The sequence below is a fragment of the Gallus gallus genome, chromosome 5 (genome assembly GCF_016699485.2).
Source record: "Gallus gallus isolate bGalGal1 chromosome 5, bGalGal1.mat.broiler.GRCg7b, whole genome shotgun sequence".
Lineage (NCBI taxonomy): Eukaryota > Metazoa > Chordata > Aves > Galliformes > Phasianidae > Gallus > Gallus gallus.
The window spans coordinates 18928474-18950782 of NC_052536.1; the positions used below are offsets into that span (position 1 = coordinate 18928474).

At 45.4% G+C, this 22309-nt stretch overlaps 2 protein-coding genes across 2 annotated transcripts in view; one reads left to right on the forward strand and one right to left on the reverse strand.

Moving 5' to 3' along the window:
• The window catches only part of LDLRAD3 (low density lipoprotein receptor class A domain containing 3), a 223846-nt gene extending 209611 nt beyond the window's left edge, over positions 1-14235 (forward strand). Inside the window, exons 7-8 of the transcript XR_005860159.2 lie at positions 108-227; positions 13989-14235. The gene's annotated coding sequence lies outside the window, so the exon portion shown is untranslated. The remainder of the gene's footprint in view (positions 1-107; positions 228-13988) is intronic.
• On the reverse strand, positions 12149-18963 carry COMMD9 (COMM domain containing 9). Its single transcript, XM_421087.8, has 6 exons — positions 18901-18963; positions 18676-18801; positions 18426-18565; positions 17767-17801; positions 14234-14337; positions 12149-13104 (listed from the first exon to the last, which is right to left on the reverse strand). The coding sequence occupies exons 1-6, from the start codon at positions 18952-18954 to the stop codon at positions 12964-12966; spliced, it is 600 nt and encodes a 199-aa protein (XP_421087.2). The 5' UTR covers positions 18955-18963; the 3' UTR covers positions 12149-12963.
• Positions 18964-22309: the final 3346 nt, after the last annotated feature.

Here is a 22309-nt window from a genome sequence, read left to right on the forward strand (position 1 = left end):
TATTGCCTGGGCTATCCTAGAGGTTTTTACGTGGTGCGTTGGCTTTTGACCTCTTTAACCTCATTTAAACTGGCCTTGCTCAGACTAACTTTTCTGTGGTCTTCTAGAGCCTTTGCAGAGCGATGGGTCCAGCCAGAAGGACTCCAGCACAGCTAGGAACGATCCTTCTTTCCAGAGGTGTTCTGCATGGCTCCCTGAGGACATGTGGCCACCCTCCAGGACTGCATGTGAGAATGAGCCTCTGCAGTGTGGAGAAGAGCACATCTAACTGAGGTAAAGGGTTGGAGGGTGACTACAGCACAGGTGTGGTGAGCCTGGGAGTTGAGCTGGAGTCAGGGAAGGCAATGAAGACATGGCTGAGGCAAAGCAGAGTAAATCATGCAGCTTCTGTGCATCCTTGGTTCTTCTCTGTGAAACAGTCTCATCTCATCACCTTTGACAAGATGTGTTTGTTAGCATTCATGTGAAACACAGGTTAAAACGTGACGGTTTGTGTGTGTAAACCCTGTTGTGTTTTTGGAAAGGTTGGAAAAGAAACAGTTTGGGTTGCATCTCAGTGCTAACTCATGGGACACTGCAGCTAGTTTAGTGTCAAAGTGGAGAGAGCTTTGTTAATCAGATGGGTATGACCAGTGGTATTTCACAGGGCCTTTTAAGCAGCCTCAGGTGCTACAAGAGGAGACATGAGAGAGAACTTCAAACATATAGATGGCTGCTGAAAAGGAGGGATAGGATCATTTGTTCTTGCACCATCGGGATGGGATGAGTAGTAGTTGGCTTAGAATTCAGATCCAGGCTGGATGGTAGGAAATATGCCTTTGTAAAGAAGAAAAAATATTGAAGGAAAAAAAAAAAGGGGGGGGACAGGCATGGGAAATGTCTAGTTCCAGCTCAGAGCTGTCAGAAGTGATGTGTCAGCCTCCTACTGCAATTGGGCTATGGTGAACATCCCCATAACTTCCTGCAAGTTGTGATACGGAGTGATCACGCTCATTCACTGACCCTGTCCTCGTGGTTCATTTGCTGTGGAGTCATATGTGGAGAGACTTTTGTGCTTTTTTGCCGTTCTCTCTGAACTTTGCTTTACTTCATGCCTTTTGGCTTATGGTGTGGAAAAATGAGAACTCTCTAAGCAAACTTACAGTAACTTTGAGCAGTTTCTAGGCTGTGGCATGCAGGCAGCTGTTTATTTATAAGGGAAGTTATGCAGACATGGCAAGGAGTTGGCCGTTGACCCTTGCATAGTGTTGTAATAAACGGTGATGGAGGAAGGATAGGAAAAAAATCAAAGCGTCTTTACTTCAAAGGCAGAGAGAGAAACTGCAATTAACATGGTCAGATGTGGGAAATTCAGCAGGGGAGAGCCAGTACCAGAATTTGCACTGATGTCCCCCCGTCCAGACCCTATCAATCTTACCAGGGAATTTGACAGACGAGGAAAGTCAAAGAGCAGCTGAGGGATTCTGAAATCAAAGGACTTTGAAAGCTGGATCAGAGAATGGAGCTCTATTTTCCCATCTGCTTTGAATTTATTGTTGCTAATGAGGAAGCAGCCTCTGGTCTGAGTGAACATGTTGGACCAGAGGGGTCATTTGACATTTCCATCACATTCAAAAGTGGTATCAGGGGACTTCTTCTCCAAGTTAACCTTTTCACTACCAAGCCCACACAAATGAGCAATTTAGAGTGAGATAGCAAAAGGGGAAAATACATTGACTTCCTTCAAGTTGACCAAAGATGCTGTTTGGATTCCCAAACCATAGAGTTCTGTTTGGCTGTGTATCTGTTTCTTCTGCTTTGTTGCTGGTGTTCACCGTGGTTGGTCTTTTTTCTGCAGAGCAGCTTTGAACCCAAGACCTGCAAGTACTTTTGCTCTGTAATATGCGGTTTATGTATAAAGCTGGAAATGGTTCAGACAGCCATGCATGTACATTCAGTTGGATGCTGTCCCTATAAGCAGAGGTTATGTGACAAGGGCAGACCTCTCTCCAGTAGCCTCCTTGCTGTATTTTCTAAGCAGCAGCGATTGCAGAGCATTTGAGCATAGAAGCAGATGAGAAAGTAGGCTGATGACACTGAGGCAAGGCTTGGAGCTCTAACATGGAGCTCTAACAAGAGGCCTTTTGCAACCCATCAGAGTTGATCTTGAGATCAGTTGTTCTGAATACCAGACACTGACCTCCCTATCCCATATTTCCTAAAACTTTTCAGTGTTTCCTGACCTTTACTGCCCACTAATGTTGGTGCCATCACATTTGATCTTCTCTGGCTCATTCTGATAAAGATGAACGCACAACAGCCAGAGGCTGGAGCTGCGGGGAACTGCTTTTGGAGGCTGTGATCCTGCCTAGGACTAAGCCACTTGTTGCTCCAGGCTGCAACTCACCTGCAGGGCAGGATCACTCGCAGATCTTCACTGGCGGACAGAGCATGCAAGGCAAAGTGTTGGTGAGAGCTGAGCCTCAGATCTGAGGAGCTTGTCTGTGCAGGCCAAGAAGCTTCTGTTGCAACAGGAGCTCAGTGGCTTGCACTACCAACTCCATCTCTTCTTTTGAGTATAGATGATGGTTGCAAAAATGAGTTCAGGGTTTGAGTTTGGAAACTCATGTGTATCCTTTTCTAGCAAAACATTTTAAGATAGCTTGCAATGAGACAGATCAGCCCCAGCCATTCAGAAGGGGACACAGTATGGTCTTACCTCGAATGAGGCGTGTCAGAGGCAGGCTCTTGCCTTTAATTTTGAGAGACAAAAGAGGCTTCCCAGGCTTTTCGATTCTCTCTGGCTCCCTCTTCTGAAAACACTGTGGAATACTCTTTATGACAACTAAATTTAGTTTTCTTTATCTTACAAAAGGAATCTTCGGGTGCTTCTGCTTCAGTTGTTATCCTTACAATGCATTTATGTGGTGATGCACTTATCAAGCATACAAATGGAGGCCCTTAGCTGCGCTCTGCAGCAATTGCTGAGGGAAGTGGGTGATGGCAGAGGGTAGCTGAGACTTCCACTGCTGACAGCACGCAGGTGGATGTGTGTGAGCTTACACAGCTGAACAAGTAGGGCTGTGCCACAGCAGTGTCTGTGCAAGCGCTCTTGGTATGCTACAAGTGTAAAGTGAGACGAGGTAAACTTCCTATTGCCGCTGTTTTAGTGCATGTGAGCAGGCTGGAAGCACAAGGCAAGGGGGAGTTACCAGGTATGCAGTAGCTTGTTGGACTGCGGTGGGCCAATTGTGGCTGAAACCAAAGGTTTTAATGAGCTTGAAACCATAGAACATAATCACTCCTTAAGGATCCATTCACAACCAGTCTCAGTTTGCCATCAAACTAAGGCACGTGACAATGTGTCTGCTGTGCCCTTTCCTTCTTACTGCTCTTCTGAAAGACTGCTGTTCCTGAGCTATTTCTTTTCTGGTTGTCTCCTTGGGTGTTAGGCTGTGCTGTTTTAGGATGATCCATCATCTGCGTTAAGTGGTGCCACACTGGTTCCCTTACCTGCACTGCTGAGACTAGTTCAGTGAGTTGTGATCATGTAGGAGTCAGCAAACAGAAAAGGGTCCCAGAGCGGATGCAACACTGTGGTCATTAATTACTGTGATATTTCAGATTATGTTTTCAAGTAAAGTGTTGGGAATGAAAGAGACAATGAGTTTTCAAGGACATTTTCTCTACTGGGAATGTTTAAACTCAGAAACGTAAGGTGTCAATAACATAACAGGATTAAAGCTTGTTGCATCAGAATCAGCACAATTTTGTTGCCAACCAGCAGCAACAGCACAAAAGCCCTTATGCAGCAGTTAATGCTCTTACCAGGAGGCCCTCCTGCTTACTGCCCATGAATTGCAAATACTGACCCACAGTTTGAGGCAGTGTCTGTCTTCCAATACTGCTCTGACTGCTGTCGTGCCCAGCTTGCTGCAGGCTGACTGCAGGGTCACCAAAACCCATGGGACCAGATGTGTCTTCTGTGTGGCCTTAGAGGCATCTCACCTCGCTGAGCCAGGCTAGAATTAGAGCACGTATTTTTAACACAAGCTGTCTTTTTTTCTGTTGATTTATAGGTATCGATCCCCCAAGGCAAGGTTTTGCTAGGCCTGATTTTGTTTAGGTTAGTTAGCAACACACTGGTGTGTATTACAACAGCAGCATGGCACATGCAGATCTCCGCCAGCTGCTCTTCCCATAGCTGGGCTGGCTGCTAACATCTTCAGTTGCATTGCTCACAAAGAGTGTAGTAAAATTGATCCTTCCCCTCCCTCCCTCCCTCGCTTTTTCCTTTAATGCTCCTAGCGCCAAATAAAAGGAAAGCTGTAGTAATCGGAGCAGCATTGGTGCTTTCATTCTCTTACTGCTGAGAGCCCCATGCTGTCTGCAGTAATGTCTCAGACGTGCAAAGCTGGGATTAACATCAAAGAGCCCCTGGCCCATGTACCAGCAGCAGGACTGCCTTCAGAGCTTGCTCCGCTGCCGCAGTGTGCTCATGAGGCACGGGGGAAGCTGTGGAGGTGGCTTGCATTTGCTTCTATTTCATTTTCACAAGTGCAGCAGGCCTGCATGCTAATGCAATAGCTGCGTGCAGTGGTGGGCTGTGGGAGGAAGGGATCTGTTCTGTGGTGCACTCAGGGGCTCCTGGTGGAGCACTCGAGAGAGGAGGAAGAGAGGCAGAAGTAATGCGAGCGGCTGTTTTAGGGTTTTAAAAGAGCTTGTGATGTTTCCTGCCCAAGTTGATGCACAGCAGATCTCAAGAGGATGGTAATGGACCTGCAAACCTCTCTGTGGGCCGGCCCTAATAAAGGACAACATCTGAACGTAACTGGTTAATTGCTGGCATTTCTCTGTTGGGTCTGAGAATTCCAAACATCATAAATGCAGCAATAAAAGTGGGTTAATAAGGCAATAAATGGCAATCATGAGGTCCCTGGTTAACTTCAGCTAAAAAAGAATGTGTCCTTTTACTTCACCTAGGATGGCTGAAGCCTTATTACATCCCTTCCTTGCCCCCTGCATCTGCTTCTCCTCAGGTTTATTTGAGCAATACATCACTTTGCCACTGAGCCTCTGCTGGCACCTGCACGCTCTGCAGACCCTTCCCAAAGGCCTGCCAATGCTCTTCTGCCCTCCAGGACATAGTTCTCCTATAGCAAATCCCACAGTAAATGACTGGAAACTGGGCAGCATGGACCCAGCTGTGCACATGAAGCTGGTGTTTGTGAGCCCATCTGGATCACTCAGGCTCGGTGCATGCGGAGGCACCAGAGTCCTTCCATCACTCTGCGGGGCACACGCATCGCAGGCGGTAGTACCAGGGGAATTCAAATACATGTCACTTCTTTCCTGTACCCTGCAAATTCATTTCCCCAAGTCACAGTTCTGTGAAAGGAGAAGCAAGGATACCGTGTCAGATGCTGCTGGAGGAGGGAAAAATGCAGGACAGCATTCAGGGGAATCATCTTGATGTTGCTTCTTGCTGAAAACAGCTGCCAGTTTACCTGGAAGGACAATAGGAGCTCTTCGGAAACAAACGAGTGCTCTTTCACTGTGGTCTCTATTCACAGCTTCCTTCTGAAGCCTTTCATATGAATGAAGTGGAAGGATGAACTTTAAAAGTGGGTCAGGGAGAGGTGAAGACTTTCTCTCAGCTCTAAGCCCCAGCAGGACGTGGCTCCTTGGAAGAGCATTGTAATAACGATTTAGGTTTAAGTTCAGGAACCGCAGCCTGTTGTATTTTCAAAGCTGTGTGGTGCTGTGCTTGTAAGGAACTGGAGAGAGTGATAAATTTTGCAAAACATTGTTTTCTTTGTTGGCAGCAGAAAATAAGTTCTGTCTTAGGGAGCACAGTACTCTGGCATCGACATCTTTTTTCTTGGCACTATTCTCAACAGACTTGTAAGGCCCGTACACTTCAAGAGGCTTAATACCAAGTGGATCGATTAATTATCCCATCTCCTTTACAATAGGTGTAACTGCTTTCTACCTGCTAGGCAGAAGACAGAGAGGTGAAGGGAGATGCCCAAGAGTCACAGCAGAGATGAACCTACAGCTGCGTTTCCAGACCTTTCGCTGCCACCAAGGCTGCTTGCAGTTGCCCTGGGGTCCAAGTGGTGACATCAATGCCCCTAGCCCTGCATGAAGGCCAGGCCCAGCACTGCACAGGGCTGACATGGCTGGGACACTGCCACTGCCCCTTAGGCCCCTGTTCCTGCCCCCAGGGGGCTGTGGAAGGTGTGCTGGTCTCTAGGCAGAACCAGGCTGAGCTGCAGAGCTCTGCCTGCCATCAGGACAGCCCTGTGCCAGGTGATGCTCCCCCAAACCCTGTTAATGAGAGGAGCTGCTTGTGCTTAGCAATAAATATCATTAGTGACCAGGATATTTATTTTGTATGCAGTGATCATCCCCAGAGCTTTTTCACTCTCTCTAGAGGATTACCAATAAATAGAATTCATCACCTGCAAGTCGAGATCATTTTCAGTCACTAGCAGACTTCATTGCTCTTTTCATTGCTTCAACAGAGGCATTAAGAGTGTCTGTAATTTTTTTTTTTTTGAATGTTGGTACTTTCCATTTATTATTATTGAATTCTTGAAATAGGATGATGTCCTTCCACTGCCAGAATGCAGTCTGCTCTGGAGTGGAGGATGACAGCGCATTGTGATACAGAATGATTTAGGAAAAAGGAAACGTAGAGGAAGAAAAATTAACCAGAAGTGCCACTGAAAATACTTATTTTGTGGGAAATTGTCCTGGGATCCCTTCAGATCCTACAAACTGGATGAGCCCAGAAGAGAGGGTTAGCACACATATCCACAGTATTCCATGCGCAGAACTTCCTGCTGTTACCATAAAGCCATCAGTAGGAAACTCTAAGACTGAAGTCAGAATGTTAGAAAGCAGGCTGTCTTTAGTATCAGCACTGGGTGTGTGGGGATACTCTTATCATGCATGTCTTGAAAGAAAAGGTCTTCAATTTATATTCATTCAGAGGCCTTCCCAGAGGTAAGTACGTATTCCATACAAAGACTTCTGAAACCTTCCTTATCTATTCAATGCAGTACAAAGGCTTTTGGAACCTCTCTTACCTATTTGGTACAAAGACACAGACCCTTCCCATTAACAAACAAACTACAAGGTTATCCATTAAGGGACTTAGCAAGCTGCAACTTGTATCATTGCCTCTGAACGTTGGGCCGCCTCTCCCTGAGCTGTCTCTGGGAATACAGTCTGGCCATTACCCTGCATAGATCTGTCTCACTTACCTAGCAAAAGATAAAAGACCACTGTCAAGCAACCAGAAAGCCTGAAATCTGATCCCAGAATAATGAAACTATCTTGCTTGTGCATTACAGACAACAGCCAGGATCCTTCTTGTTGTAGACGAGAGCAGCAGCACCCTGTGTGTGGCTCCAAGGACGAGGTCTGTGCCTCTGGGAACCAGCAGCTCAAACCGGGTGCTGTGCAAACTGGGACAGCAGGGAGAATTACAGGTGTATTTTGGTTCACATTTCTTGCTTAGGTTTTCTTTCTTTCTTTTTTTTTTTTCTTTTTTTTTTCCCCCTTTGGAAGCATGGGGAAGGTTTTTAATTTACTTGCCTGAGGACAAGGCAGAGCTGTGCGCGGCTTTCATTTCATTTTGAGGGTCTCTTCTTTCCTGGGAGCTGTGTTACCACACCCACAAGGGCAGCTTTGAACGTGTCTATTTTAGTGCCTTTCATACTGGCTAGGAACTTCTAAGTTGGCACCAAAGGGAGAAATTGGGTCACTGGAAAGCAATGCGTGGATATCGTAAATAAGATTGCTTACAGGGCTGATGTTGTAGATGAGAGTGATAGTGATGTTTGAAGTTTACCATCTGTGCCGAGGAAGAGGAAAGCATCCTGAAAGACAGATGGTCAAGTACACTGTCATGCTGTCCTTTTCAGAGAGGGGAAAAAAAAAATGTTGGCTTGAAATGCACTTTTCAACTTTCTGTAACGCAGTGTGCTCTGTCATGGTTTTGTGTTTCTTTTGTTTCGGTCTGATCTTCTGATTATTTATTTGTCAGCAGACACATCTTTACAAAAGAGGACCAGCTGTCTGTTGACATCCAAGTCAAACGGTCCATGACTTTCTGCCATTCTGGTTTAGCTTAGCACGAGCCACTACTGACTGTTGTTAGGGGATCTTCCCCCCCACCCTCAAGTAATCAAAAGTAAGGGTCGCGTCTCCTTGTAGGCAGATAAATGAGGTGAGTGCAGAAACAGGCTTGGGAATGAGGCTCTGAAGCCTAAATCCCTCAACGTGCTCAGGAACCAGAGGACTTCTGACAGCGCGTACCGTAAATCTGCAATGAACTTTTTATCCAGGCTGAGCGCTGCTGCTCTGCAGAGGGGAGGCACTGCTTGGCAAGCCTTGCTGACTTATGTAGTGCTTTGTTTGGAGGCAACAATGGAATTTGCCTTAAGACTTCAGGGTACGGAGTAGGGGTTTAGACACTTCTGGAGCTACAGGCACTGATGCAGTTGTAAAGATGTCAGCATTTCCAATTAGCCCAATTCCCTTTCTGTGCAAAGGCCAGGCATTGGTATGCTTCAGCCTTCTGATTTAGGTTTCTTATCTCATTCTTACAGCGTAGTCTGGAATGTCAAAGCAAATTTGATGTTTATTTCTTTGTAGGAAACTAGAAAGCCCACTGCGAGGTCCACTTTTTCAGTGTAAAGTTTCTCTCCCGCATCTTATTTGCATGGCTGAGTTATAACCCTCTAAATTATAAACAGAAGCGCTGGCAGACTCTAGCTAACAGCTCTAATGGATGCTATTATATTTCTGCTGCTAGCTGGCACTGAAGCTTCACTATCTCATCAGCATAAAGGGACGTTGTCAACTTGAAAAATCGTGTCTTCCTTGGAGGGGAAGAAAAGCTGTACCTACTATTGTTCCAAGCCTTTGCGGCAGCAGCACCTAGACGAGAATAAGGAGGGGAATGAGATTCTGTTAGCTGTCTCTGTTCGGTTGGTTTGCTTTGTGTATTTGACAGCGCTTTGTGGTGAGTCTGTGTTGCTGGTGTGCATTAGCACCTCCCTTCCAAGCGGGAGATGATGGCTCTGCTGGGTGCGTGCAGGAAGAGAGCTTACTTTTGTCCCCAGCCTCGTGTTAGCAACAGCAGCAAAAGTGAGGTGAGAAAGCAACAGGAAAACGTGCATATATACAGAGAATAGACTTCGGCTATATAGGATGCCGCTGTGCTTTGTGCTGTTTAAAACCGGTTTGCAACACGCTTGGGAAAGAAGGAGCTTTTCCCCACAGCCCCTCATCTTGCTTCCTTCTCCAGACCGGATTTTTACAGCACTCTGTTCACTGCCATTTAACGACAGATCTGTGCGCCGTTTGGGAAGGGCCGGTTTTGAAATGTTCCAAGTTGTCGGTGTCCTTTGAATACAGCTCCGACCTCCGCTTTGCTGCCGGAGTAAATGGCTGTCCGGGCTGCTGCGGGCTCCCAGCCCCGGAGAAGTCCGGGTGCAGCCCAGCGGCTCTGCCTGTGGGACCGGCGATGGGAGAGCGAGGGGAGACCAAGCTCGCCATCTCCTGGGGAAGAAGGGGCATGCACGCGGCCGGGAAAGTTTTGTTACCTTCCATTCATTCCCTCTTCTCTTTGTGAAATGCTGAGGGTGTAGAAGAATGCGTTCTCAAATATTTAAAATGGCAAGCACGGGTTTAGCGACTGTGGAGTACAGGGAGACTGCAGAAACGACAGCAGATGACCTGGTTACACCTTAGTTTTCACTGTTCCATGTTGCTTCAAATACCCAAGCCTACCATAGGTATGTGCATATCCATGTATTTTTGAGTGTATCTCAAGAAGTTGACGGAACAAACTGTGTATTCTTGTCCTTCACAGATTTCTCAGTAAAAGAAATTTGCTTAGAGATAAGTCGGTTCTGCGTTGCTTGGTGTGAGTGAATTATCACTCACCAATCAGGGTGTGTGTAGGAGGTGTTTTTTACTCCTCAATACCGGAATTGTTGAGCCCCACTTCACAGCGAGGGCTTGGGTTCTTCTGGAAGGAGCAGTTCAGGTGATTCACATACTGCGACAGCCCTGTTGTTCAGTAATGCCCTCAGACTGGACTTCTCCAGAGGGAACAACTGCGCTGACTCCCATTCAAGGCAGATGCAAACTGTACGTGAAGAATGGCAACTACAGTGCTGAAAGAAAATAGAGCTTACTCTGCTCAACTGTTGTAAGTGGAGGGCAGTTTCTCTGCTGCCTGTAAATGTGAGGGGAGAAAAAGGGTAAGCTGGGAGAAAACTAAGCTAAAGAGGAAAGAGTCGGTGCAGAAGCACTCTGGTAATAAAATTATGCTGAATGCATTTAGGCTTATCTACCAAATAGCAGCAATGTGTGGAGGAAGGATAAAAAACTGGTTTTAAGAGTGCAGTCTTCTTATGAAAAAGAGCACGACTGTCTGCAAAAGCAGGCGTACTGTTCTCTGTGCTGCTGTCTCTGTAAGCAAGATGTTAAGTACACTTAATGAAGTACTCTTGCTGGTCGGGTAATGACGGTTCTACTCAGCCTCTCTTGTTTTATGCATCTTTTTCTGAGTGTTAAGTCTCAGCTCTTCTGGCATAGGTGATAAGAGCCAATAGGAAAATGCTAACACTTCAGGCAAAGATCTGAAGGCGATCTCGCTTGTAGCCTCCTAGCTCTTCAGCTAGAGTACCAGAAGGACTTGAGATATATACCACTTGAAGTCATCAGATGTTTGGCATGCTTCTGATGCAGTGGGCAGCCTCCTTTATTAAATCCCCATGAGCACTTTAGCTGTCTGCAGATAGGGCAGCTCTGACACTGGGACAGTCTCTTCAGTTCTAAGACTCTTTTCTCCACAACTGTTCTATAGTTGCTTAATGGTTTGTAATGAGAGCTCTTTGCACCTGTCAGTTCATTACATTAGACCTTACAACACTTTGACTTTAACAACAAGATTTTCCTCAGATCTACTATGAATGCTCCATCTCATTATTTATCTTTGCAGTGGTTCATACCTTCTAGAATAAGCAGTACAATGTATTTGAGATTTGTAATGCTAGGCTGCTGTAGTGGAAATGCTAAGTCCGGGCCTGAAGCAGTGATTGAGTGCCTGGTGGGAAGGCAGGGCCAACCCAGGGGAGCTCAGGTTCATGCAATGCAATACACCTGAGTGACTGGAGGGGTGGAGCCAGGATCCACCCCTTCCCAGACCTCATTTAAGGGTTGGCAGTGGAGATGAGGACATCTCTTGCTGGAGATTCCTGCCTTCCTGAGGCCTTCCAAAGGTAAGTAGCTCTTTTCCTTCATTTCTCTGTCTGTGGCTGCTGCATTTGGGCTTGTTCTCGTTTGCTGTAGCCAAAGGCTTTGCCACCCTGCTATTATCGTCCCATTATAGCTGTAAAGGCAACAAAGCTTCCTCAAACTGAAGAAGTCTGTTAGAGGTATCTTCCATAGCTTCAATCTCATGAAACAGATTTTTGAATCTTCTCCCTTCTGATTTCCTAAATAAATATGAAATTCACCAGTTTATCACGATAACGCAAGTGATACAATCTTCACTCTAAGGGAACTTTAGCTAGGGATTTGTCATACATCTCAGCTTGCTGCATAAGCTGCATTAACACAGTATCTTTTAAAAGCACAGGCTTTATCTACATCTATATTCCAGGCTGCATAGAGGTGTCTAAAATTAATTAACAAAGCTCGGTGGCTTATGTACGCTTCCCAAGTGATTTCATGTTTGCAAACACAAGAGACAATATTTTCTGTTCTATGAAAGTTGGGACTGTGCTATAAAGTATTTGGATGCAGAGTTCCATTTTGGTACCTTATGCAAACTCAGAGAGACGAGTCAGAATTTTCTTTATTTCCTGCAGTTCTCCACACATTCAGTGCACATATCTATAAAGTTTTAGGTCAGAGTACTCAACTGTGATATTGCACTGAGCTGGTGCCTGTGAAAAGGTGCCCTGAAATGGAGAGAGGACAGTTTAAAAGACGAATCCATTTGAACAAGAAATAAAGAATTGCTTTTCAGCAACAAAAGTGAACATTCATTATACCAAGCTAGAAACTAGGCACCATCACAAAGAGGCTGAGTAACCCAGGACAACATCTTTCCTACAGAAAAAAGGACTCACAAAATCAATTAGCGGTTCATTTTTTAATTAAATAAAGATTTATACAAACATCAGAACACTTTGGGCAAGTATAGGCACCATTCACTGTAGAAAGGCAGCACAAAGACCATCAATTCTTAACTTTTCTAGTCCGCATTTTCTGCAAAGCCCAAAGTCTAATAAACACAAACGTTAATTATATGAACTCCTTTTTTTCTTTTCAAACAGAAGGAGGAAATTGTTTGCTGCTAAAGATGTTCAGACTAGTCATTTTGCAAATGGTGCTATGAAGCTGATCAGAAGGGAATGTGTTGTAGCATAATTGCCCCATTTCAAAGCGTTATCCTGTAATAACAATCTGCAGCATGGCTGTGCTTCATTGAGAAGCAGAGAGTGCTACATCTAGCATGCCCCTCAGTACACGCACATTACAGGGAGAAGTACCCTCCTTGTCTGCTAATGCTGGAAGGCAGCCCATTAACCAGCTTGAGCCTTTCAGATCCTAATTTCTGGGCAGGGAGATAGCTGCAGCCAATGATGCAAGTGCTATTTGCCATTTCCAATTATGACCCTTGTGATTAAACCATGCTCTGAGCCCTTAAACCCTGTTCTGAAATAGAGACCTGTTTTTTTTCAACAGCATTATGAAAACACTTTTTGGCACCAGGCCAAAGGAATGCTTAAATGTTAGCTTTTGAAAAGCTATCTTGTTAACTCAAAAAATAAATCTTTTAAATTTTGTTTGGTTAATACATAAAACATGTTAGAGTAAGCTGCAACTTAGGAGAGCTGTGGGCACAGAATACTTCCCTTCCTGGCTGCTGGAATTCACATTACTGGGTGTTCATTTGTTTGCAACAGCAGAAAGTTGGTCCCGGATTCTTCCTAGACCTTCTAACATAGTGTCCAGGGTTTCTTTACTCAGTTCCACAGTCAGTGCAGAAACAACAGGACTATTTCTACATAAGGCAGCATCTTCCTGAATCTGAAAACAGAAATGCAGCTGTTAGGTGTATGAAAAGTCCTTTCACAGGTTTTTCTACTGCCACTAGGAAAGTCGGTGCTTGATGGAGAGATAAAGAAAAGTGTTTTAAGCTTGGCATCCAGCTTCAACCTGAAGGCCCAAAACATGTTTTCTCACTGTGTGCCCCACCAGCAAAGCACACTTCCATGGACAGAGCACAAATAATCATATACAGCCATGAGCGGGGAGATTCTGAAGAGACTAATGGCAGGTAGCTGCATGCATATCAGAAGCATCTTAACAGGTAGCCAACATGATCCTTAATCTCATCCCAAACATAGGCATTAGATTTTTCCCCCTCCTCTAAAGCCCACCCATACTGTTCTTACTGATTTGGGGAATCATGAATTCCATAGAACTGCAACAGAACTGCCAGGTCACAGCCTGAACCGATGGTTGAGCACCAGGTGAGGTGTGGCTAACTCAGGGAGCTGAGGTGCAAGCAATGCACATGAGTGACCAGAAGGGGTGGACTCTGGATCCGCCTCTCCTCACCCTCATTTAAGTATTAGCAGCCAAGGGAGCAGGATCTCTCTGGACAGAGATATTGAGCTGTCGTCGGTCATCAGAAGGGGTGAGCTAACTCTTCCTTGTCATCTTCTATTGCTCCATAGCACTGGTATCCCAGTAGAAGGCACTGTCATTGCCTTCTTTTGCCACACAAGAATACAAGCAGTAAGTTTGGTTATACTGCCCAGATGATAGATGTGGCCAGTGAAGGAAGTTAGTAATCAGAAGTCACCTTTCCAACTAATACAGTCATCTAGTCATTACTGAGTTACTTTGAACTAAAAGCCAATGGCTTCTGCATAATTATTTTTTTTTAATTGTCTTTCTTTCTACAGAGAATGATGGTGACCACAGTCAAATATGCTGCCTTCTCTTATCCTCATGTAAAGAAATCTCTCCTTCACAACGAAGAGACAGCTTTCATCAGAGATGTTGTTCCCAGGCTCTGTGGTATTTCAAAGATCATCTCTGAGAGAGCCTGTTCGTTGCACCAAATGCTTGTCCAAACTGTTTTGTGCTGCCACTGGTAAGTCAGGTGTCAGAGTTGGTTATTTTGATCCTGTTCAGGTACTGACATTACCTTTAACTGTAGCAGACAAGTAGGGACTGCCATTCTGTTGATGGTGTCTGAAGATGTCTTGATGTCTACTCTCCAGTCCATGTCAACCAGCCGAGGCAGGGAGACTGAGGGATCAAAAAACAGGGATCGGTTAGGCCTGACAGCACATGATGATGACACCAGACCAAGAACCTGTGACTATCACTGTGTACATGTTCTCCATAGACAGAATCCTGCTGGCCCTGTGAAAATATACAACCTTAGTGTTACTAACTGGCTTCACATCATTTTTATTTATGTTGTAATAAACCAGTCAATGAAAGCCTCTGCATGACACTGCAAGAACAAACAGGATTCTCCATCTTCACAAGCAAGGATGGTACAGCGCAAGACAAGCGTAAGCACAAAGCAGGTGAGAGAAAGGGAGCAATAAGGTATTTTCACTTCTTTACCTTGCTGCACGCAAGACTTGGCCATTTCAGCATGAGTTACTATGGGACCTACTAGGCTTACTGCTCTGTTCTGTAACTGGCAAGAAAGCACTTTGGATTCTTCTTATAATCACACAGTATTAAATGTTACTTCAAGCTCCTTAACCTGTGAACCAAAGCAGCCTGCAGTATAGGATAGGAATGGGAAACAGCAGTCTTCACATATCCTGCCAAGTGGTAAAAAAAAAAAAAAAAATAAGAATAAAAAAAAATACTGAAGATGCCATCTCGGTTTCATCTACCATAAGAGAAATTATTCAACAGTCTGATGCAGTATTGACAGCAATAGTTCAGGGGCTGGAAAACCCATCAGCCTTCCCATGGGAGGCGACAGGTCCAAGTTGGCTGCCCTGCTGAGAAATCTGTGCACCTGTCCCTTGCAGACAAGAGCAGAGGATATTCATCCATGATGGTAGATACTTAAGGGAGCTTATTTCACTGGGAGCCCTCAGGTGTCCCTGAGCACCATGCAAACTGGCATAAAAGCTAAGGTTGAGGTTCTCTCAGCAAATGCCTGGCACCAGCAGGCTGTCTGCAAATGCTCTTTGAAATCCCCACAGACGCTGTGTTTTTCAACAGTGCTTCCAGCTGCCACCAATAGATACTACAAGGAGCATTTGAAGAACAGTCAAGTGAAACTGTGACAGGTATTTAGCTGGGTGGCATGCAGATAGCTATCCTCCCCTTGTTCAAACAACAGCTTTCCTACTTTCATAAAGAAGATACACTTTTAACTCAGAAAAGGAGACTGTACTGATTTTCAAATCAGATTTGCAGGTGTTGTCTCACAAACTGCAAACCAGAGGAGAGGGTAATTACTTATCTAACCAATTTACAACAGCACATCTAAGGATAGGGCTTGAGCACCCTTGACTGCTGAGATATAAGGCCTGATTTACCACCAAAATCCAGAAATTTGGAAAATGACTTTAAGGTAAAATTCTTCTTTAGAATACGTTTTAAGGAAGTAAGTTGTAAGGTGCAGTTTAACAGAGTACACTTATTGTTCCCACTTGGAACTGTTTCATTTATAGATACGGAACACCTCTCACGTATTCTTCAACTCAATTTTCTGGTAAAAGCTGAGCTATGCTTCCTATGTTCAAAAGTGCAGTGTCCTATTTCTTGAGAAAGAGTAAATTCTCTCTAGGAGAAAATATAGACTGAGGACATTGAAACACTGACAAACTCTTTCAGTTTGAAACAGGCTTTGCAGCTAACAGATACTACTTTGTCAAAACTGTATGAGAAGGAATGGTTTCCAGAGGCATAAGGAAACATTGTTCCAGTGTGTGTCAGCTCAGGCTTTTGGAAGGAGTCTGAAGGAAATACAGGACCAACTCCACAAAACATTGGTAGAGTGGCAATAGCTTATTCTCCAACCCAATTTAAAATCTCAGCTGTGGTGCTCAATAGGCTTGAGTTGTCTGTGCAAAGCCTTAGCAAGTGACTGCTGATAACCATATTTGATATCTATTTAAAAGTACCAGAAGGGGATGAAGAAGCAAAGATAACTTCTGCAGAGTGCTATGGAAAGAGCTGTCCCAGCAGGCAACTGCAGCCTGTCTGGATTCTGCTTATCATAAGGTGCCTCATCTCCTCCCCAAGCATTCATCCGGTCTGACCGCTAGCCTTCCTCCTGATTCCTGGCACTTAGAGAAATTTCTCTATGTGAGGAATGGCTCTGCTTCTTCCTCCCATCAGCAAAACTGTGGGGGACAATGCAGAATTGGCTGCCTTGCCTTTTGCATTTGGAACAAATTTCAGTTTACTGTCCATCAGGGCAAGCATTTGGCAACATTCACAACAACATAAAATGCATCTGTTTAGTGTTGTATGTTAATTTGCAAAGATTGATTGCTAGTGGATTAGGAAAGACAAAAAAGCATCTGCATTTTCATATTATCATAGAACAATCAGTTGGAATACCATCTTTAAATCACTGCTTTGGCTCCTATGTAATGTATGTTGGATGTTTCATGAATCTAACACCAGAAGAATCCATAACTGCTTAGAAAACAGTCTCATGCCGACAGGGCTAAACACTCATCAATATAAAAACATGCAACCCAGAGCAAAACTCCCAAGTGGCTCCAAGAGCCACACATTCAGCCTTGCTTCTGGGTTTTGAAGACCTAGCTATTGCATCACGCTGGCACGTCGTGTTTGTGCTCATTTCCTCTAATGTGCCATGGTGTTAAGGATACAGGAAAAAGCACTGTGTCTTGGCAATGCTACAACAGTGTTTAGTATAAGCATGGCTGTTCTTATTATTAGCATTTTGCAGTTGCTTCTTCCACTTCCCTATTTTTCTGCCATTTATACTCCATTAAGATTTTTGAGGGACAGCTGTTTGCCAAGTCCTTGCCATACTGTTCACCTCCTGGGTATTATCTTCTCTGCATGCTAAGAGAATGGCCAAGAAGATCTGTGCAGGCATTCATGCATCAACTCTCATTTGCAAGGCCCTGATGTCCTACAGCTGTCAATAAAAACAAAAGCAAAAACAAACAACAAAAACAACTCCTAGGAAAAAAACAAAGTGTTATAGCTGTATGGAACACTTAACTGGAATGTAATTCTTTGTCTGCTGCCATTAGCAAAAGTTGCACTGCTAAATTACATCATGCTTTGAAAAAGTAAGGAAAAAAGCAAAGCTGAATATATGCCATGTACTTTTTGGAGCATGGAAGAGTTAGATGTATGCAGGTATTCCCCAATACTGTGCACTGCACAGTTGTTGAATATGGGCATCACTTAGAGGCTTGAATGGGGGAGTCAGAATGTTTCAAGTTCAGAAATCTGGTACTCTGCAATGTAGCAACAGACTGAGCATGAAATGAAGTTGCCTGATGACTAGAAAGGATTTAGCACAGTAGCACAAATCTGAATAAAAGCTTGTTGGCCTTTGCTAAGCTCTAGGATGTTGCCACCATACGGCTTCTTCTAAGGCAAATGGAGGTATGTCTGTGCTACACCGCCACGAGACAGGCCGTGTGGCACTACCCGAACCTCCAGGCTCTGTCAGATGATCTGAGGAACGTTATGTAATTACACACTTACTCTGACTTGCTTGTGCCTCGTTTCTCCAAGCAGAGCTGTGAGAAAGAGAAAAGAAAAAAGAAAACAGAATCAGCAACACTTGAAAAGGGAAGGAAGAAAAAAAAGGAAAGCTCTCAGGGTGGCTTATCTCTGACAGGAGGCACCAGGACTGCACTGGTGATCAGGGGAGAGAGGGCGGTGAAGAAAAAGGTGGGCAGTGGTGGAGCAACCTAGTGGCCAGCTCCAGGTTCTTCTCTGAGTGCAGCTCACTTAAGGCATACACCTTTTGCATGTGTTTTGTCAAATTAACCAACTACCAAGCACTGAGCTGTATAGGCACCCAGAGCAGCTGTTCTGCCACTGTTCTGTGCTCTCCTGCGCAGTGCCTCAGCAGCACAGAAGCAGAGGTCCCCTGGGTGCTGAACAACCAGATCATACCTCAGCGGTGGAACCTACGCCACTGCTTTATCCCTACCTGTCACACTGTTCCACGTCACAGCTGAACTCGAGAAGAAAGCAGTTTTGCATGATGTGAATTAGGTGCACAGCCATCCCGAAAGCCTCGGGAAAGCCCTCTGGGTGTGCTTATCCTGGCCTGTGAGCTGATGCCCACGTACCAAAACGCGCACCTATGCTTTACATTTCCCATCACAAGCAAACAGCTGGCACTGAGCACTCACACATTCTCCAAGATTATCTTAGTTAAAAGGTTCTTCAGGTTTTGGTGGAAGTTTTCTGGAAACAGAGCGAGGATGTCCTCGGCCCCCGTCAAGCCGCGGAACACGACGTGCCGTGTGAGGCTGTGCAGGGCGGACACCAGCTGCGGGAAAGAAGAGGGGAAAGGGCTCCGCAGGGCTCAACAGCATCACGGCGGGCTCTCCCTGCCGCAGGGCCCAGCAGCCGCGGGGGGTCCCTCGCGCCCGCTCGTACCTGCGCGGCCTCCTCGGGGCTGGAGGCGATGGCGGGGCAGGCGCGCTGCGCCAGCGGGCTGAGGCGGCCGGGCGGGCAAGAGAAGCACTCCTGGCACAGCTGCCGCACGGCGTCCTTCGACGGCGCCTGTCGGGGAGTAAAGCGGGAGGTGCTGAGTCGCGGCCCGGCAGGAGGCAGCCCCCCCCCTGCAGGGCCGAGCACCGCGTTCCTCCGGCGGCCCCTCACCTTCAGCAGGCTCTGCAGGGCGACGAAGTCCTCCTCGCGCACCGCCGCCGCCATCTTGGTGCCGACAGCTGAGGCAGGGGGGCGCCATGTTGGGGCGGAGCCGGGGCGGGGCGGCGGAGCACGCCGGGCGCTGTAGTCCCGCTGTGCTCTCACTATCGGGAGGCTGCAGTCGGAAACCCACGTTGAAAGTTGAGAGGTTGTTATTTTTCTCAAGTTTCCTGCACGTTTTGACACAGCAGACATGCAATTCTGAATTCTGAAGTGCCTAAGCCTCGGCCCCGTGCTTCTAAAACAAGCTACTGTATGCGTTGCTGGAGCTAAAATGCAGGGTAAGAGTTTGCACCAACTTAGCATCCCTTCTGTGCACGGACCTGCAGACTCACACAGCTCTGTAAGGGCCACAGCACCCTTTTTGGAATAGCTGATGCGATGTTTTTTCATCGTTGCTGTCAGTGTACTGAAGAGTGAAACTAGGCACAGGAGTTCAAGCTCTCTGCAGTGTAAAGATGCACAAAGATGACACTGAAAGGCAGCAGCAGCCTTCACGTCCCATCCCCGTGGGTGGCTGCAGGCCGCTCTCACCTGGAGCTCACGGCATCTGCTCTGTGCTGAGAGAGAAACCCTATGTGACAACTGTGGAGTTATGGAGCCCCAGAGCTCAGCCGTGGCATGTACTGCTCAGCTCACAGGGACAAGGGGTCCTGCCTCCATTCTTCAGGCACCTGCGAGCGTTGGGCTGAAGTCTGCTCTGCAGCACACACAAGGTAAGACATGAACTGTGTGAATGCCTGTGAGCTGGGCTTGAGATATCATGCCTCAGGTGTGTGGCTGCAGGCATGGCCTGTGTATGCAGTGAGAAAGCTGGGATAAAAGCCCTGAACAGCCTGCTTCTCCCCATGATGTAACCAACTCTTTACTGTCAGGGTAAATCCCTATGTTGGATGCGGAGTTTAGCAGTAAATAAAGCTATTTTCAGCCAGCAAGAGAGGAAGGCAAGAGATTTATTGTGGCGTTGCTGCAGCGATATGGATCATTACCTCAGTAAACTGTGTGTGTTTTACACTTTGTAAAAGATATTCAAATCCTCTTTCTGAGGGAGAAATAGTCTCTTCTTTATCTTGTGCAATTCACGGCACATCTGGTACCAGGACACCCATGTAATTGATGGGCTTTCCCATCACCTCTTCTGTAGAAACAGCCCGTCTTCATTTTCATTTGCATTGTTCTCCTGTAAGTGAAATAATACATGGTATGAAATGCAAATGTGATGTTATTTGCATTGGGCTCCCCTGGTTTGGTAGGGAGAAGGGCTTCCTCTTGCAGAGGAACAGGTTTTACTTTCTGTACTGGGGAACCTTCAAGGGCAGAAGAATCCGAAGGGAGAGGATTTTATTTTCTATCATTTTTCATAAACAACAGGAAATGAGGCTCGCGGGAATTTGGGGGAACAATCTGGGGGTATGAGTTTACCATCTGTGGCCTCTTGGAATTAATTAGTGTGATCGATCAGTTCAGAGAACTGCAGTATGTATTTATGCTGCTTTCTCTAACAGTGTGTTATCAGTAAGTTTAACCCAGTGCAGGCAGTACATTATGGAAAGCTGAAGATTTGCTTTGTGGAGAGGCCTTCCTGGGAGAGTTGATGTGCTGCTGAATTTAGGTGGCAGGAATGAGCGGGCAGTGAATCCTGTGGATGTCAATTGCTTATCCAGGTGATGGTACCATATAACTCAATGCTCTGATTGGAAAAGGAGAACAAGCTATGCAGGGTCAGGTTACAGGAAATGTGACCCCCTTCCCCAGAGGGTGAACCTGAAAGATGTGGTGATGGTCTGTCTTCTACTAATAGTGCAGCTATCATTACTTACCTATACAAATACAGCAGTGACTGTTAACTACACATCGGAGTACATTAGAAAGTGAAGGGCAGGATTCTCATTTTTGTTTGCAAAATGAAAAGTTTGTAAAATTAATGAACTAAAAAATTGCATCCCAAAGGAAAAAATGGAAGTTTTTTAGAGGTCAGGACTTACGACCCAGGAAGCTGGAATCATGTCTTCCTTCCCTTGAACCAATGTAGGTCATTTTTGTCACCCAAGTGACAGGAAGGTGATGTAACTTTTATGTAACATAAAACTCTGCATTAATAAATGTAGGCATTTATGAATGAAAAGGCAGCGCTGTATTATGATCTCTGGGCAAGTCAGTCTAAAGGAAACATAGGAGAACTGAATACAGGATATCGCTGAAAATGGTAACTGTCCTCTTAAAATCTGCCTGCATGTTTTGTTTCCTGACCCCGTAAAATCAGCATTTTCTACTGGTAGAAGAATTTGTCTAATTGCTAAACATTCTGAAATGCCATCTCCAAGTGAGGAAGCAAGTCTTTGGGTTTTGGCAGGGCTCTTGTAAAGCAAACATAGAAATCAGATTGAGTTATGCCTAGGTTAAGGTCTTAATTATACGGAGTAACCTTGTCAGATATATGGAGAGATGCAAAGTGTGACTGGGACAGGAAGAGAGGGAGCAGATAACTGAAGTTGCTGTGAAGAAGTGCATGGCAAGGGAGAACATTTACTTGTGAGTCATATATTTGGAACAAAAATATTGCCTGCCAGTAAACACAGCTGGCACCATGTTGAATTCATTCTCTAGTCCACTTCCTATTGTTGTCATTTCCTTGTTGCGGAAGCCATCTAATTATGAGGAAACAATGCTAAGTTTGTTTTAATATCAAAATGCTCCTTTTGTAGCACACGAGTAGTCAGAAGACAACAGAAATGCTTAGTAAACACATTTCATCTGAAGGTGAGCGAATTTTTGTTCTGTTTTTCTTTCGATTTTTTATTCCTTCTGTACCATCTGTAGCTGTCCTCGAGGTTCAGACCTCCAAAGTCAAATTTCCTGATGCAGCAGGGGGTGAAGGGTGAGACTCCATCACGTAAGAAAGGCTTGCCTTGTGATCACTGCGCTTATCAGGAAGCTTTGAGAAACACCAGTTCTGCTATCTGCTGTGCCAGAGGCAGTTCTGAGTTTGAAAAAATCAGTTAAAGGAATGAGGCGAATTGGATAACCTCCGTAAGTCTACTCACAGCCCCTTTTTTTCCATGATTTCATGTCTATATCACCCAGTGGGACCCAGCTGGGAGCTCTCAGCCTGCAGATGTGTCTGTGCAGCACTATGTGCAGGAATTGGCTTGAATCTGAAGAGCTGAACTGCTGTTAGTCCAGACACTGAGTCTGAAAACTAAATTCTCCTTCTGCATGGGGAAAATTTACTTGTGCTTGGGTTATACAGCTATAATACTGACTGATGTGGAGTTCTCTTGGTTGAGCCAGCCTGGGTACCTACAAATCATTCTCTCTGAAGTAGTGCAAAAATGTCTATATAAGACAATATGTGGGCAAA